General features: G+C 43.5%; 4 protein-coding genes across 4 annotated transcripts; 3 read left to right on the top strand and 1 right to left on the bottom strand.

The window, feature by feature from the left end:
• The first annotated feature begins 250 nt into the window (after positions 1 to 250).
• Positions 251 to 5,029, top strand: LOC105263510 (transient-receptor-potential-like protein). Its single transcript, XM_011299761.1, has 7 exons — positions 251 to 585; positions 804 to 1,026; positions 1,120 to 1,317; positions 1,393 to 1,582; positions 1,688 to 1,873; positions 2,260 to 2,450; positions 2,554 to 5,029. Exons 1-7 carry the CDS (start codon positions 409 to 411, stop codon positions 4,821 to 4,823), a joined length of 3,435 nt encoding a protein of 1,144 aa, XP_011298063.1. The 5' UTR covers positions 251 to 408; the 3' UTR covers positions 4,824 to 5,029.
• betaCOP (coatomer subunit beta) lies at positions 4,973 to 8,572 on the bottom strand. The gene is made up of 4 exons (XM_011299763.1): positions 8,426 to 8,572; positions 5,804 to 8,251; positions 5,479 to 5,714; positions 4,973 to 5,400 (listed from the first exon to the last, which is right to left on the bottom strand). The coding sequence occupies exons 2-4, from the start codon at positions 8,214 to 8,216 to the stop codon at positions 5,170 to 5,172; spliced, it is 2,880 nt and encodes a 959-aa protein (XP_011298065.1). The 5' UTR covers positions 8,217 to 8,251; positions 8,426 to 8,572; the 3' UTR covers positions 4,973 to 5,169.
• Positions 8,573 to 9,348: 776 nt separating this feature from the next.
• Positions 9,349 to 10,395, top strand: LOC105263509 (uncharacterized). The gene is made up of 3 exons (XM_011299760.1): positions 9,349 to 9,651; positions 9,732 to 9,913; positions 10,170 to 10,395. The coding sequence occupies exons 1-3, from the start codon at positions 9,372 to 9,374 to the stop codon at positions 10,365 to 10,367; spliced, it is 660 nt and encodes a 219-aa protein (XP_011298062.1). The 5' UTR covers positions 9,349 to 9,371; the 3' UTR covers positions 10,368 to 10,395.
• Positions 10,396 to 10,568: 173 nt separating this feature from the next.
• On the top strand, positions 10,569 to 13,018 carry Ids (iduronate 2-sulfatase). Its single transcript, XM_011299758.1, has 7 exons — positions 10,569 to 10,767; positions 10,842 to 11,019; positions 11,133 to 11,263; positions 11,532 to 11,721; positions 11,806 to 12,090; positions 12,202 to 12,482; positions 12,657 to 13,018. Exons 1-7 carry the CDS (start codon positions 10,576 to 10,578, stop codon positions 12,993 to 12,995), a joined length of 1,596 nt encoding a protein of 531 aa, XP_011298060.1. The 5' UTR covers positions 10,569 to 10,575; the 3' UTR covers positions 12,996 to 13,018.
• Positions 13,019 to 13,024: the final 6 nt, after the last annotated feature.

Below are 13,024 nucleotides of genomic sequence, written 5' to 3'. Positions count from 1 at the left end.
ACGAATAAGCTGACACTAACAAGATGTAGATAAGCAAATTATAGTGATAAAGTGGTGGTATTGATGAGCTGCTAACACCCTCGGTCTGTGAGAAGGCCATTTACTTCCGTTTCGTCATTTTCCTGACGGTCTGGAAGTGTCCTCAACATTTATTTTTAAATATGGTAGCAATGTCTGGGTTAAGCCTCGGTAATTGAATTTGTATCATCCGGTATATAAGGAATGGCAATCGGAATTACCACTCGGCCAATTCCACCCCATCGCCAGCCCATGCAGGGTGTCTACCCCTGGCTGTTCACTCCTCACGTCTGTCCTTGGGTGTTTTATTTTATTTTTATTATTTTTTTTTGTTGTTGTCCTGTGAGTTTTGAGTGTGAGTGGATTTTTTTGGATTGCTGAGACGTCAGGATGAGCTCTGCGAAGGAGAAGGAGATCGAGGCGGGGCAGGTGCCTGAGGAGGATGATTACTGTCTTCAACTTCCTCGACCTCTCAGCATCGAGGAGAAGAAGTATCTTTTGGCTGTCGAAAGGGGAGACTTGGCTAATGTTAGGCGAATGCTACAACTCGCTGCCAAGCCTAATAAAGTAATTTGTTTAATCAGTTCCTGGGACACTTCAGGTTTTTTTTTTCAGTGAATCTTAACATTTTCCGATGAAAATTCTCAATTTTACACATTAAATCAGTGGAAAATGTGGATTTTACTTCGATCGTTTTCGGAAAGTCATCGACCGGTCCTTCAACCGATTCCAGTTTTCTCGTTTAATTATTTGAATTATTAATTAACTATTCAATTGCGAATTAGGCAAAGTCCATCGACGTCAACTGCGTGGACAGTCTGGGTCGAGGTGCCCTGACCCTCGCCATCGAGTCCGAAAACCTGGAAATGGTGGAGTTGCTCGTGGTTATGGGGGTAGAAACTCGTGATTCCCTTCTCTACGCAATTGATCAGGAGTTCGTAGAGGCAGTGGAGTTGCTCCTGGAGCACGAAGAGCTGCTGATGAGCTCCGAGCTCAATCAGCATCCAGGTGTGCACTTAATTAATTCGAGGAAGGGTAGAAAAGCTGGGGAATCGATCACTGAATCGTGTGGAGTAATCGGTGAAAATTATTTTGGGACAGGTATAAAAGACGTGACACACAGTTGGCAGAGAATTGATCCAGCAGCTGCTCGATATCCACCGGAGATGACACCCCTCGTTCTAGCTGCTCAGAGAAATAATTATGAAATTCTCAAATTACTTCTCGACAGAGGGGCCACCCTACCAATGCCTCATGATGTCAGGTGTGGATGCGACGACTGTCTTCGAGCGGCAACGGGTCAGAAGAGTTCCTTTCATTTTAAAAATTCATAAAACGAAACAAAAAAATTAATAAATGCAATTTATCCGGCAGGAGATCCTCTCAGACTCTCATCCACTCGGATTTCCGAGTACAAAGCATTGGCTAGTCCCAGTTTGATTGCTCTGAGCTCACCGGATCCCCTGCTGACGGCCTTCCAGCTGAGCTGGGAGTTGCGACTCCTAGCTGTTTCTGAACCTGAGAGTCGTGCTGAATATCTGAAGCTTCGGAAACAAGTGGAAAAGTATAAAATCAGATTATTCTATTTTTTGTCAAGGCAGAGAACCTGAATTTTTTGAAACTTCTCCGTAGGCTCTCGGGATAATTCACTTTGAACGTTTAAATTCAGGTTTGCAGTTGATTTGCTGCATCAGACCCGCAGCACGGCCGAATTAAACACGATATTGAACCACGACCCGGAGGCAAGTGCAACCCAACCCGGCAAACAACTGGCTAAACTCGAACTCGCTATACAGTATAAGCAGAAGAGTTTTGTGTCGCATTCACACATTCAGCAGCTTTTGGCTGCTATTTGGTAAGTTTTTAATGAAATTTCAAACTGAGCACTCGAATTCCGCGTACACAGGTAAATCGGATAATTAAGGAGTCCTGGATAATTTATTTTTACCCGAAATCTACATTATTTTGTACGCTTCAGTATTTTTTATTCATAATTATCGTTCATTATTTTTATTATTAATCACGATTTTTCACGGAAAGATGAAATTACTCTTTTTATCTGTAATTCATAAATTATCGAAAATTACTTTTTGCTTCTTCCTGGGATTATTTCAATTAATTTTTTAAACGTAAATGAAAGGAATTGACATGTTATGAGTAAAAAAAAAATAGAATTTCGTGTAAATTTGAGGTGAAAAAATTGCATTTGTTGAAAATCGCTGAAAAAAAAATGTGCAAAAGGTACGAGGGAGTTCCTGGCTTTCGAAGGATGACGACAACACAGAGGATCGGGATTGTTATCAAGACAGCCCTTCTATTCCCAGTTTATTGTCTCATCTATTGGTTTGCACCCGATTCAAAGATTGGGAGCCTCATGCGCCGGCCTTTCATGAAGTTCTTGGTTCATGCGTCATCTTATCTCTTCTTCCTCCGTAAGTTTGAATTTCCCCAGTGATTTTATCAATTGAGTGGTTTGAATTTTTTGTGTGATTTCGAGAAAATGATGGTTTCACTGTGATTTCACTTCCTCTGCAGTTCTCCTAATGCTGGTCTCCCAGCGTGCAGAGGTCCAGCTGATTCGTTACCTGGGGACAGAGGCGATGAAACGTCAGCTGCAAGAGGACCTGTTAAAACAGCGAGGAGCAGGTGCCACTCCCCTGGAATGCCTAGTAGTGATCTATGTATTGGGTTTTATCTGGCAAGAGACCAGGGAAGTATTCAGTGACGGTCTCAGGGCGTACCTGCGCGATCTCTGGAACTTCATAGACTTCACCAGGAATTCGTTGTATGTCGGGACATTTGTCCTGCGTTTCGCAGCGTACGTCCAGCAGATGACGGAAATAAGTAGCGACGAGTCCGCTAGGTACATCCCCAGGGAGCAGTGGAGTGATTTTGATCCTCAATTAATAGCCGAGGGATTGTTCGCAGCAGCCAATGTATTCAGCGCCCTGAAACTCGTACACCTCTTCAGCATAAATCCACACCTGGGACCCCTGCAGATCTCCCTGGGTCGAATGGTCATTGACATCGTGAAGTTCTTCTTCATCTATACTCTGGTGCTTTTCGCTTTCGCTTGTGGTCTCAATCAGCTCCTCTGGTACTTCGCTGAGTTGGAGCAACGAAAATGCTACGTGGGATATGGAACAGATCCAGAATGGGACGCAGCTAGTGATCCATGTCTTCGGTGGAGAACATTTTCAAATCTCTTCGAGTCCTGTCAGTCTCTCTTCTGGGCATCCTTCGGTGGCATTGGCATTGACAGCTTCGAATTGACTGGTATCAAGTCCTACACTCGTTTCTGGGGACTTCTCATGTTCGGCTCTTACTCAGTCATCAATGTAATCGTTCTTCTAAATCTCCTCATCGCTATGATGAGCGACAGTTACGCGGTAATCGTCGAGCATTCAGACGTCGAGTGGAAATTCGCCCGGACAAAATTATGGATGAGTTATTTCGAAGAGTGTGGTACTCTGCCACCGCCATTCAACATATTTCCACCCCCCAAGCTTTTCTTCCGGTTGTTTGGTGTCACCAAAAAACCGAAAATTGGAAGGAACTCCTCGAGGAGTCGAAGTAAAGAGCATAAATATGGATCTGTGTTGAGAGCACTCATCTGGAGGTACGTTGTGAATGCTCATACCGAGCATGAAATGTCACCAGTCACTGAGGACGACGTGCACGAGGTGAAGAGTGATATCTCCAGCTGGAGGTGTGAACTCCTTGACATTCTCCAGCGCAATGGCATGGACATTGGTTCGGTGAATGTCAAAGACAATGCAGTACTGGGGAAGAGGATGAAGGTGTGGGAGAGAAGATTGATGAAGGACTTCCAGGTGTCAGCGCCTGTGGGAATGGAGGATAATGACGAGGCTGAGGAACTGGGGGAGGTAAATGCCGAGTCAGCAGAGCCTCCAGTTGATGAGGAGGCCAGAGAAAAGTGGAGGAGAGTTGCGAGACTTGCTGTTCTCAAATCAGCTGATCGTAGGTGGGGACAGGTGATTCAGTGTGCAGTGAAGAGCTCGCAGATTGGGAGGAGCAATAGTAGGGCGTCATTGCAGAGCCAGAAGAGCCTCCGGAAAGCTATGGAGGAGGCCAGGAAGTTGAGGGCCAGATCACCCTTGCCAGCTGTCAGTCCTATCAAGCTTCCAGTAGGTACGACTGACAATATTCTCCGAGTCCTCAAGGATATCAATGAGGATGACAGGTCACGCGCAGAGTCACCTGACAAAGGATTCTCACCGGATGTCTCACCCCAGGGGACCATCAGCTCGAAGCTCATGGCAACTGTCGGTTATGAGGACGAGAGGGACAAGAAGAGTCCTCAGCCTCTGTTACCCTTCAAATCGTCACCCCCGAAAGTTGTTAAACGAAGAGCTCCTGGTGTCGCTCTCCCTGGAGCACCTGGAACACATGGAAACATCGGAATTCCTGTTAGTGCACCCGCCAGTCGTCCCGGGACTGTCGACGTCAGTAGAATGAGACCAACGAGCCCTAAACCACGGCCCAACACTCTCGACAAAATTCCCAATAGACCAAAAACACCCCCCAAGCTTGTGGTGCCTTCCGAGGGACTCAGCCCTAGACGATCTGGACCAATTGCTGGGACAGGAGATTCCTCTGCCCTCAGGGGAAGACCCAGAGCTTCGGGAATGCCTGGAAGTCCCAGAAAATTCTCCGAAGTCACTGTTATCCCTCACACACCTGTGCTGGCAACTTCTCAGAGGAACGATGACAAGTGCAGACTCGTGAATGCCGAAGCCAGGTCACCCAGAGTCAGGTCTCCCAGACGTGGGGGGTGGCTGTAAATTTGGAGAGGTGTTTCATAATCGATTATACGTTAATTCAGCTATTAAGTTATTCAGCTGTTCGGATTGTTCTCGAAGATTTCGGAGAAGTATCAATGATGTTTCGAAAAATTACACTGATATTTTATTGTCATTGGAGAACAGTATGATTATTATACATATTAAAATTTATTCATTTTTCTGATAATTACATGTAACATCCCTTAGTTTACTGTTTTCTTTTTTTTCTTTTTGCTTAAGGTAGAATAAAATGTGACACATCTTAACTGAATCGTGTTGGAATTCTCGAATACCTGTGGATGAGAAAATCATAGATCATAGTTATGAGGATATTATGAGAATATTTTTACGCGGCCTGGACGACTTTCGTCTGAACGACCTTCTGGGCAGAGCTTATTTTATCACCGAGGGAGAGGGCCATTCCCTGACTCTTCGCACGTATTCTAATATGGCCCACTACCGGGGCGTCGGGTTTATTCAGGGGTTTCTCAATAGACAAATTGGCAAGGGCGTCTTCCCCAAATATTGATTTCGCGTACATATTCGCTGCCATGAAGCCACACTGTCCAGATAATGCCTGAGGAAAGAGAAATTTTAATGTAAATATTTCAAGATGAATCAGTGGACAGTTGAGGGATATTTTTCGGGATTTTACTTTTTCTGGGGTGACACAACGCATGTTCGTGGACTTGAGCAGGTGTGCTAGGTATTCTCTGAGGTCTGCAAGAGTTGTGTTCACTGATATTTTATTCTCCCACTCGAATTCAGCCCACATCTGCCGAAATTCGGCGTCTGTGCAGGTTGCCGGCACGATGTAATCCATTATATCGATGTGGATGTCGTTCAGGACCACTACCGATCTGTCCGATCCAGCCCCAGACACGTCGTAAACTGGAATTATTTATGCGAATGATAAAAAAAATTTCACATAATGCTACGAATAAAATAAAAAATTTCATAAGAAAAACAACAATTCTCACCAATATTTCCAAAGATAATTCCATTCTCAGTAGATGCCACCTTGACATTCGCCTTGATACTCGCAAAATCTCTGGGTGCGAGTACAATAGGCTGTGGTCTCTCAACGAGCTTGAGATCCCCCATAGTGGCGAGCTCCAAAGTGCAATTCTGAAGAGTGTCCTCAGTCTGATTGACAATGAGAACATCCAGTACAATATCATACTGATTGACGTGAACAAGAGCTTCAGCATAAACAGGATCAGAGAAACCAGTGAGCTGTGTGACTTTGCTGAGGGCACTGGAGGTGGGTGCATCAGCTCCACCACTTCCAGGTCTTCCAGCCACAGCAGCAGAGAGACTCTGTTCGAAGACATCACCAGTGCCCCCAGCAAGATCGGCATTTTTGTTCAACTGGACAAATTGAATGGCGTCATCGACTTGAACGACATTTCCCGGTTTTTCCTTGGCTTTTTGATTCTGGGAGTCCTCCTCAGCCTTGGCAGCGAGCATTCTGCCAAGGGCATCCCTGCAGCCCTCAGTGAATACTTGCTGAACGAGAGGAGTAGGACAGGCGAGTGATCTGAGACAAAGGGAGATCCTCTCAGCATCATCGTGGGTCATAGCCTTGGAGGCCAGACCAGAGCGTCCCAACTGCAGAATACTGGACATTATGAGCATCGCCTCAGCCTGCATCCTGTTATTCTTCTGGTCGTTGCTCTCGAGTGTCTTGTACCTCAACGCTAATTTGGAAAGAGTAGTGGCCAAGGACGCCCCAATGAAGAAATCCCCATCCATCATGTACTGCACAAGGGCAGGTCGTTTCTCCTCCTTCTTAGCACTGTCTGCAGTGCTGAAAGCACTCTGGGAGGCATAAGTACCATCAGATGTGACGAGCTGAGCTGGTTGCACCTGGGTATTGCCATCCTCATTGGGCTTATCCCCAGCCTGTCTCTTGTTCTCAGCCTCGACGAGTGGTAGATCCCCGAGGGCAGCCCTAATACGTCCCATCAGACTCTCAATGTCCTCCTTCGATGTGGCATATTCACCTAAAATCCACAATGCCCCCCTGTGCACCTTGACTGATCGAATATCCTGGAAAACCTCTAGCAACTTCTCAATAATCTGGGGACGTAGATTTTCAAACCGTTGGATCGCCTCCCTGATGAATACCAGAACATCAGTGGCAGCTGCTTCATCATTCTCAGAGAGAAAGTCGACGAGAACTGGGATAACAGTCCCTGCAACATCTGGGAATTTTATCGAACAAGTGTGAAGTGTTCTCACAAGCAGTTGTCTGTACTTTCCAGCGTCTTCGTGCTCTCCCCCTGCAGTCCTGAGGATTTCCTTCTTCAGAAGTTGCACCATCTCCTCGATGGTTCTCGTAGTGACGAGATCAATGGCGAGGGCGAGGGTTTTCGTTCGTACTTCGAGGGCTGGTGAACCGAGAACCCTCAGAACGTCCATCACGAGATCCTGGAGGACTCGCTCGTGCTGGGGACTCTCTTTCATGGCAATCAAACGATCGAGGACGATGAGTTTGACATTGTTATCACTCTCCTTGACGACGAGGTCGATGTAGCAAGTGGCAGCTGCTTTAATGGCGGTGGGGGCACTCGAGAGTGTCACCAGGGTGCCAGCGGATTCGTAACGAACAGCTGCACTGGGGGAATTTAAAAGGCTGTAGATACATCGAATGAAACGAGCTCTCTCCGAAGGATTTGCCAGGCAGACCTTGTAGATGAGCTCCACGATCACCAGTTGCAGGATATCACCGAATGTTGGTACGAGATCGAGACAAGCTGCAAGATAAGCAAGTGCTCGACTCTGATCTGCATGGAGTAGCATGAGAAATGCATTACGACGACACGACATGTCCTGCTCGCCCTCCAGGTACTTGGCAATCAGCTCTGGAGCGTCTGGAATGAGAAACTCGAAGTTCCTGTAGATCGTGAAGATGGCGAGGACTGCGTTACGACGTACATATGAGTGACGGTGTTCCAGACAGGCGATTATTGCTGGCATCAGAGGCTCCAGCAACTCTGGCTCCTTCAATTTGCAGAGAAATCGAAGAGTCGAGCCTCTGACGTACTCATTCGGGTGCTGAAGGTCTTTTCTGTAGGCGTCGCACACGAGGATCATCTCCTGGAGTAGTTTTCCATCTGGTGAGGTCTTCGGGACTATTTCCCAGAATATCAGGAGGAGCTTTTTGATCGTGTGGTCCTGCAGGGGCAGGACGAACCTGATGATCGTCATGAGGAGGCCAGGGAGACGCTCACCACTCAGGATCATATGAATCGTCTTCTTCAAGGCCTCAATTTTTATCGGGACATCACCCTTCTCCAGGTCCTGCTTCATCTGCAGCTCGTTTATTGGCTCCGAGTCCGCTGGAATGTTCATCAGGGTGTAGCATGGCTGCTCTGCTATGCTGCTCATCTTGACCAGTGCCAGAGGACGTCCTCCAGGTGAATCTGAGGGTCCAGGTGGAAATTCACGTGGAGATAGCGATTCTTTAAGGGGCAGGGAGTGAAAGACTTCACACAGAAATCAGAACGGAAGATGGAGTGGAAGGTTATGACCAATCGGAGTCAATCCACTGAGTAAATTATAAGCGCAATAACCTACGTTGAGAATTAATTACTCACCAGTTTTTATCGTGAATTATCCAATTATTGTCTCTTTTAACGTCGAAAATTCATTTAGAAACAAAAATACGATTCCGTCAAACGAGCATACGTGTCAAAACGCCCATACGCTGCACCAATGACTGACAATAATTCGTCGGTTCAGCACCGCGTGGCGCCAGATGAGGATTTCAAAACCCTCACAATTGTGGACACGAAAAAAATCGTAAGAAATCGAGGAAAAACCCCTACCAGTCCCCAAATTCCCCAGAATAATGATAAAAACCCGATTATTCCCCCCCGCAAACGGGGGACTCTGCAATTTCGTAATTCATTAATTCAAAATTGGAATCTTCAAAAAAGCGGAATTATTCGAAAAAAAATTGAATAGTCCGGTCGAATTGAAAATATTTCGAATCATTTTAGCGTGATAGATAAATAAATTATACGCAGTTCACCGCATTTTTGCGGTAATCGATTCCCCTGTTGTTGAATTCCTGAGATTTTCCTTGGCAGTTTTGATAATTATTATTTTATCGTAATTTTTCTATAAAGCGATGACCTCATCTTGCGGAATGAGGTGTTCATCTATTATTGATTAATTATTTTAATTAATTATGTTGGGAGAGGGATCTTCGGATCGTGGATTGATAGTACGGTAAATTGAATTTATTAGTTCTGTAATTAATTCGGTAATTGGGTCAGGGTGACGAAAATACTTGATTTGGATGGATCGAGTGGACAAAGAAATACGGAGTTTCCACCGTATCTATCTGGATAAAAAGAGAGGAAAAACAAATTCCTTACGTGTGACGGTGTCAAGGCGCATTTTCCTTCGAAGTCATACTTTCCGACAATCAGAAATAAACAAAATACCAATTAGATTGTACGCGCACACGCCATCGAAAAAAGTGCCTTTGCTGTGACAAACACGTTCGAAGGATAAGGTGAGACGTTTAAAACTGCAATGCACGTGAGTTTAATCATCAGGTGTTGTTTAGCGTTCCCTAAGGTCGAGAGAAAATTCAGTCTGAAAGAGATTATTAAAGTCGAAATGTTCTCGTGGAGTCCTCGCTCTTCTCTCGTCATTGTCTTCATTCCGGTTGTTATTGGATTTTTTGTGGATTTTAGTGGTGCTAATGATCAATGCAAAAACAAGATGATGAATATTGTTATGAAGGTGTGCAGTGGTGCAGGAGTTAAGAGCAGGCGAGACATTGAAGATCATTGGGCTGTCCCACATTCAAGTGAGATGAATTTTTTATTCGATTTTTTTAATGGAATTCTTTATACTTACGATGGAATTTTAGAGTTGTATTTTTTTTAGCGATCAGAGGGAAATTCGTTCATCGTCTCCAGAAGCGACAGCAGCCACGGGAATTCGATCCCTTTGTCGGGTCTCCAGGAGATCTACCTGGTGGTGCAGTACCTCCTGTACCGGTGGTTCCTCCAGAATCTCATTTTGGTAATCCTCCGCGGGATCAACGATTTATTGGACTTCTCCAACAGGTAATTATCAGGCAGATAACATTAAGCTGATTAATTTAGAGGACTTCATTATGTAATTAATATCTGCGAATTTAAGAGAGATACCGAAATTTTTATAAGAAGCTTTTTTGTAGAACTCATTCAGTTCTATGAAAAAGTGTTCATAAAAAATTTCACTATTTCTGGTAGATTCCGAGATATTCCCCGAAAACGCACCGATTGTCTATTTCTGATTTTTAATTACTGTATAATTAATGGAACTTGAAAAATTATGCAGGAAGCTAATATCGGCCCTGAGTTGAAACCGAATATAGACGAGTTAGATGACCTTTACGACGAGCTCTCAGAGAGATTTCCACGTCAATTGAAGGACAACGAGAAGATGCGAAAGATGTTTTTCGATCTTGCTGACGAGTGCTGTCGACATGACGTCGACTTGTGCTTCGAATCGAGTAAACTATTGAAATGTGTATGACAAATAAAATTCTCCTATCCCTCATGAACTTGTAAATATGATTTCTGACGAATAAATAATTTATCGGCCCGATTTCCCGGTTCCTGAACGAATAATTAGATGCATCAGCTCAAAGAAGAAAATGCGGATGAAAAATTCACAGCTCTGAAAGCATGCGCCTCCCCTTCATCTCCATCTCTCTTATCCCATCGGTATCACTTCCCCAGAAATGCGAGAAGTACTGAAATATTTTACTCTACTCCTCCTCTTCAATTTTTCCCTGGGAAAAACGAATTTCCTCTTCATCATCGTCGACGATCTGCGCCCAGTCCTCGGGTGCTACTCAGATGGAAAATCCGTCACTCCAAATATCGACAGACTTGCAAAAAATGGAATAACTTTTAATAAAGCCTACGCACAGGTTAGAAATCAATTAAAAATTAGGAAAAATCATCTCTTTTTGCCTATGCAATGATTTCATCACTCGAATTTCAGCAAGCACTCTGCGCTCCGAGTAGAAATTCTTTTCTGACCTCCCGGAGGCCGGATACTCTTCGTCTTTATGATTTCTACAGCTACTGGCGACAAACCGCTGGCAATTTTACAACTTTGCCGCAGTACTTGAAGAATCACGGATACATGACAGTGTCCATAGGAAAGGTTTTCCATCCAGGTAATTCAGTCTTATTTTCCAGAATGTTTCAATTTATTTGCTCACCTACATTCATTAATCTAGTCTTAAAAGTAACAAATTAAATGTTCTTTCCACAATAATTACGCATTTAGGAATCAGTTCGAACAATTCAGACGACAGTCCTTACTCCTGGAGTCGAGAGGCCTTTCATCCAGCCACAAATCGGTACAAAGACAGTCCCCTCTGTACCTCAGACAGTAACAAATTACCTGCCCGCAATTTGGTAATTTGTTATAAATTTTTAAACGATTTTATTCATCCTTAATCATGAATTCAAGTTTTCGGGGAATAATTTGGAATCTAAAAGAGATAGCGAATTGTTGTCTGGACAGAAAAAATTATTATAAAAAATTCAGTACATGAGTTTTTGAGATATTACTCGAAAATTTCGGTATCGCGATTGAATACTCGTTATCTCCTTGTTTCTGAATTATCCTGATGCAATAATTACGAGAGCAGGATTTATTTACACTGCAACCTTGATTCTTCAGGTGTGTCCAGTGGACATTCCGTCGATGCCCTTGGGAACTCTACCCGATATCGAGAACTCGGAAGCTGCCAAGAAATTTCTGAACGATTATAAAATCAATTTAAAAAAAAATAATGGGGATAAACCGTTTTTCTTGGCTGTGGGCTTTGAAAAACCGCACATCCCGTTGAAACACCCTAGAGAATACTTAAGTAATACAAAAATCAAGAAGCAAAATTAAAAAAAAGAGAAATTCAATTGCCAAATTAATTATTTCTTATATTTTCGATTCCTAGGGCTTCACCCTTTAGAAAAATTCAAACTGACCGATTACTATTGGCCTGATAATGTCAGTAGTGTCGCTTACAACCCCTGGACTGATTTAAGGGAACGAGAGGACGTGAGGAAGCTGAACCTGACATTCCCCTGGGAAAAAATCCCCGAGGATTTTGGGAAGACTATTCTACAGTCTTACTACTCCTCAGTATCGTACATCGATCAGTTGATCGGAGAAATTATCGCAGAATTAACGACTTCAGGGCTTTATAATAATACTATTGTTATCCTGACGTCTGATCACGGTAATAAATTATTATTTTCAAACAATTTGAACGCTTCAGTATTGAAGTTCACGATAAAAAGAAAATTTCCGGGTTCTAAATTCCTCTAATTTTATAATTGTAATATTGCAGGCTGGTCTCTGGGTGAACATTCTCAATGGGGAAAATACAGTAATTTCGACGTAGCTGTTAGAGTACCCCTGATCGTGTCCCTCCCAGGACATTATTCGAATAATTTCTCATCCGCGAAAAAAATAAAGACGAATGCAATTATTGAATTAGTCGATTTATTTCCCACAATCGCTGAGTTGTCCGGTAATCCCATAGATGTTTGTCCTGAGAACAAATCTGAGATCACGTGCAGCGAGGGAATCAGTTTCGTCCCAGTTATCAACGCCATTTTACATAATAAGGTATCTTGAAGAGTAATTAATGATGGTGGGATAAAATTGACGGTTTCAATTTACAACAAATGCTCAGTGCGAGGGTGTTTTAATTTTCATCTGTCGTAAATTGAAATCGAATAGACAGTGTCAAAGTGATACAGATGATTTTGATGACAATGAATATTTAATGATTTATTTCAGACAGTTAAGTGGAAAAGAGCTGCATTCAGTCAATATCCACGACCTGGTGCAATACCAACGTGGTCACCAAACAGTGATAAACCACGTCTTCATCAGATCACAATAATGGGCTACACATTGCGTACAAAAAGTCATCGTTACACAGCATGGATTAAATTTGATAACGTGACATTGACGAGTGATTGGAATACACTGATTGCTGATGAGCTCTACGATCACACGTTAGATCCCCATGAGATGATGAATCAAGTCAATAATACTGATTATCTGACAATTAAAAATAAACTAAAAAAGCTACTGAAGAATGGATGGAGACAGAGTTTTCCTCGACACATGTAATCAGTTACATAAATCATAATAAATTTATT

The sequence above is a fragment of the Fopius arisanus genome, unplaced genomic scaffold (genome assembly GCF_000806365.1).
Source record: "Fopius arisanus strain USDA-PBARC FA_bdor unplaced genomic scaffold, ASM80636v1 scaffold00015, whole genome shotgun sequence".
Lineage (NCBI taxonomy): Eukaryota > Metazoa > Arthropoda > Insecta > Hymenoptera > Braconidae > Fopius > Fopius arisanus.
This window is presented reverse-complemented; position numbering and strand designations above follow the sequence as displayed.

Excerpts from the sequence above, each read along its gene's own strand:
- LOC105263510 (XM_011299761.1), top strand. The coding sequence starts at position 409 with ATGAGCTCTGCGAAGGAGAAGGAGATCGAGGCGGGGCAGGTGCCTGAG. Across the intron at positions 1,318-1,392 it reads CTGTCTTCGAGCGGCAACGG|GAGATCCTCTCAGACTCTCA; the intron begins GTCAGAAGAGTT and ends TTTATCCGGCAG. Across the intron at positions 1,874-2,259 it reads CAGCTTTTGGCTGCTATTTG|GTACGAGGGAGTTCCTGGCT; the intron begins GTAAGTTTTTAA and ends AATGTGCAAAAG.
- LOC105263509 (XM_011299760.1), top strand. The coding sequence starts at position 9,372 with ATGCACGTGAGTTTAATCATCAGGTGTTGTTTAGCGTTCCCTAAGGTC. Across the intron at positions 9,652-9,731 it reads TTGGGCTGTCCCACATTCAA|CGATCAGAGGGAAATTCGTT; the intron begins GTGAGATGAATT and ends TATTTTTTTTAG. Across the intron at positions 9,914-10,169 it reads TTATTGGACTTCTCCAACAG|GAAGCTAATATCGGCCCTGA; the intron begins GTAATTATCAGG and ends AAAATTATGCAG.
- betaCOP (XM_011299763.1), bottom strand. The coding sequence starts at position 8,216 with ATGAGCAGCATAGCAGAGCAGCCATGCTACACCCTGATGAACATTCCA. Across the intron at positions 5,715-5,803 it reads AATTATCTTTGGAAATATTG|TTTACGACGTGTCTGGGGCT; the intron begins GTGAGAATTGTT and ends AAATAATTCCAG. Across the intron at positions 5,401-5,478 it reads GTTGTGTCACCCCAGAAAAA|GCATTATCTGGACAGTGTGG; the intron begins GTAAAATCCCGA and ends CTCTTTCCTCAG.
- Ids (XM_011299758.1), top strand. The coding sequence starts at position 10,576 with ATGCGAGAAGTACTGAAATATTTTACTCTACTCCTCCTCTTCAATTTT. Across the intron at positions 11,264-11,531 it reads AATTACCTGCCCGCAATTTG|GTGTGTCCAGTGGACATTCC; the intron begins GTAATTTGTTAT and ends TTGATTCTTCAG. Across the intron at positions 12,483-12,656 it reads ACGCCATTTTACATAATAAG|ACAGTTAAGTGGAAAAGAGC; the intron begins GTATCTTGAAGA and ends GATTTATTTCAG.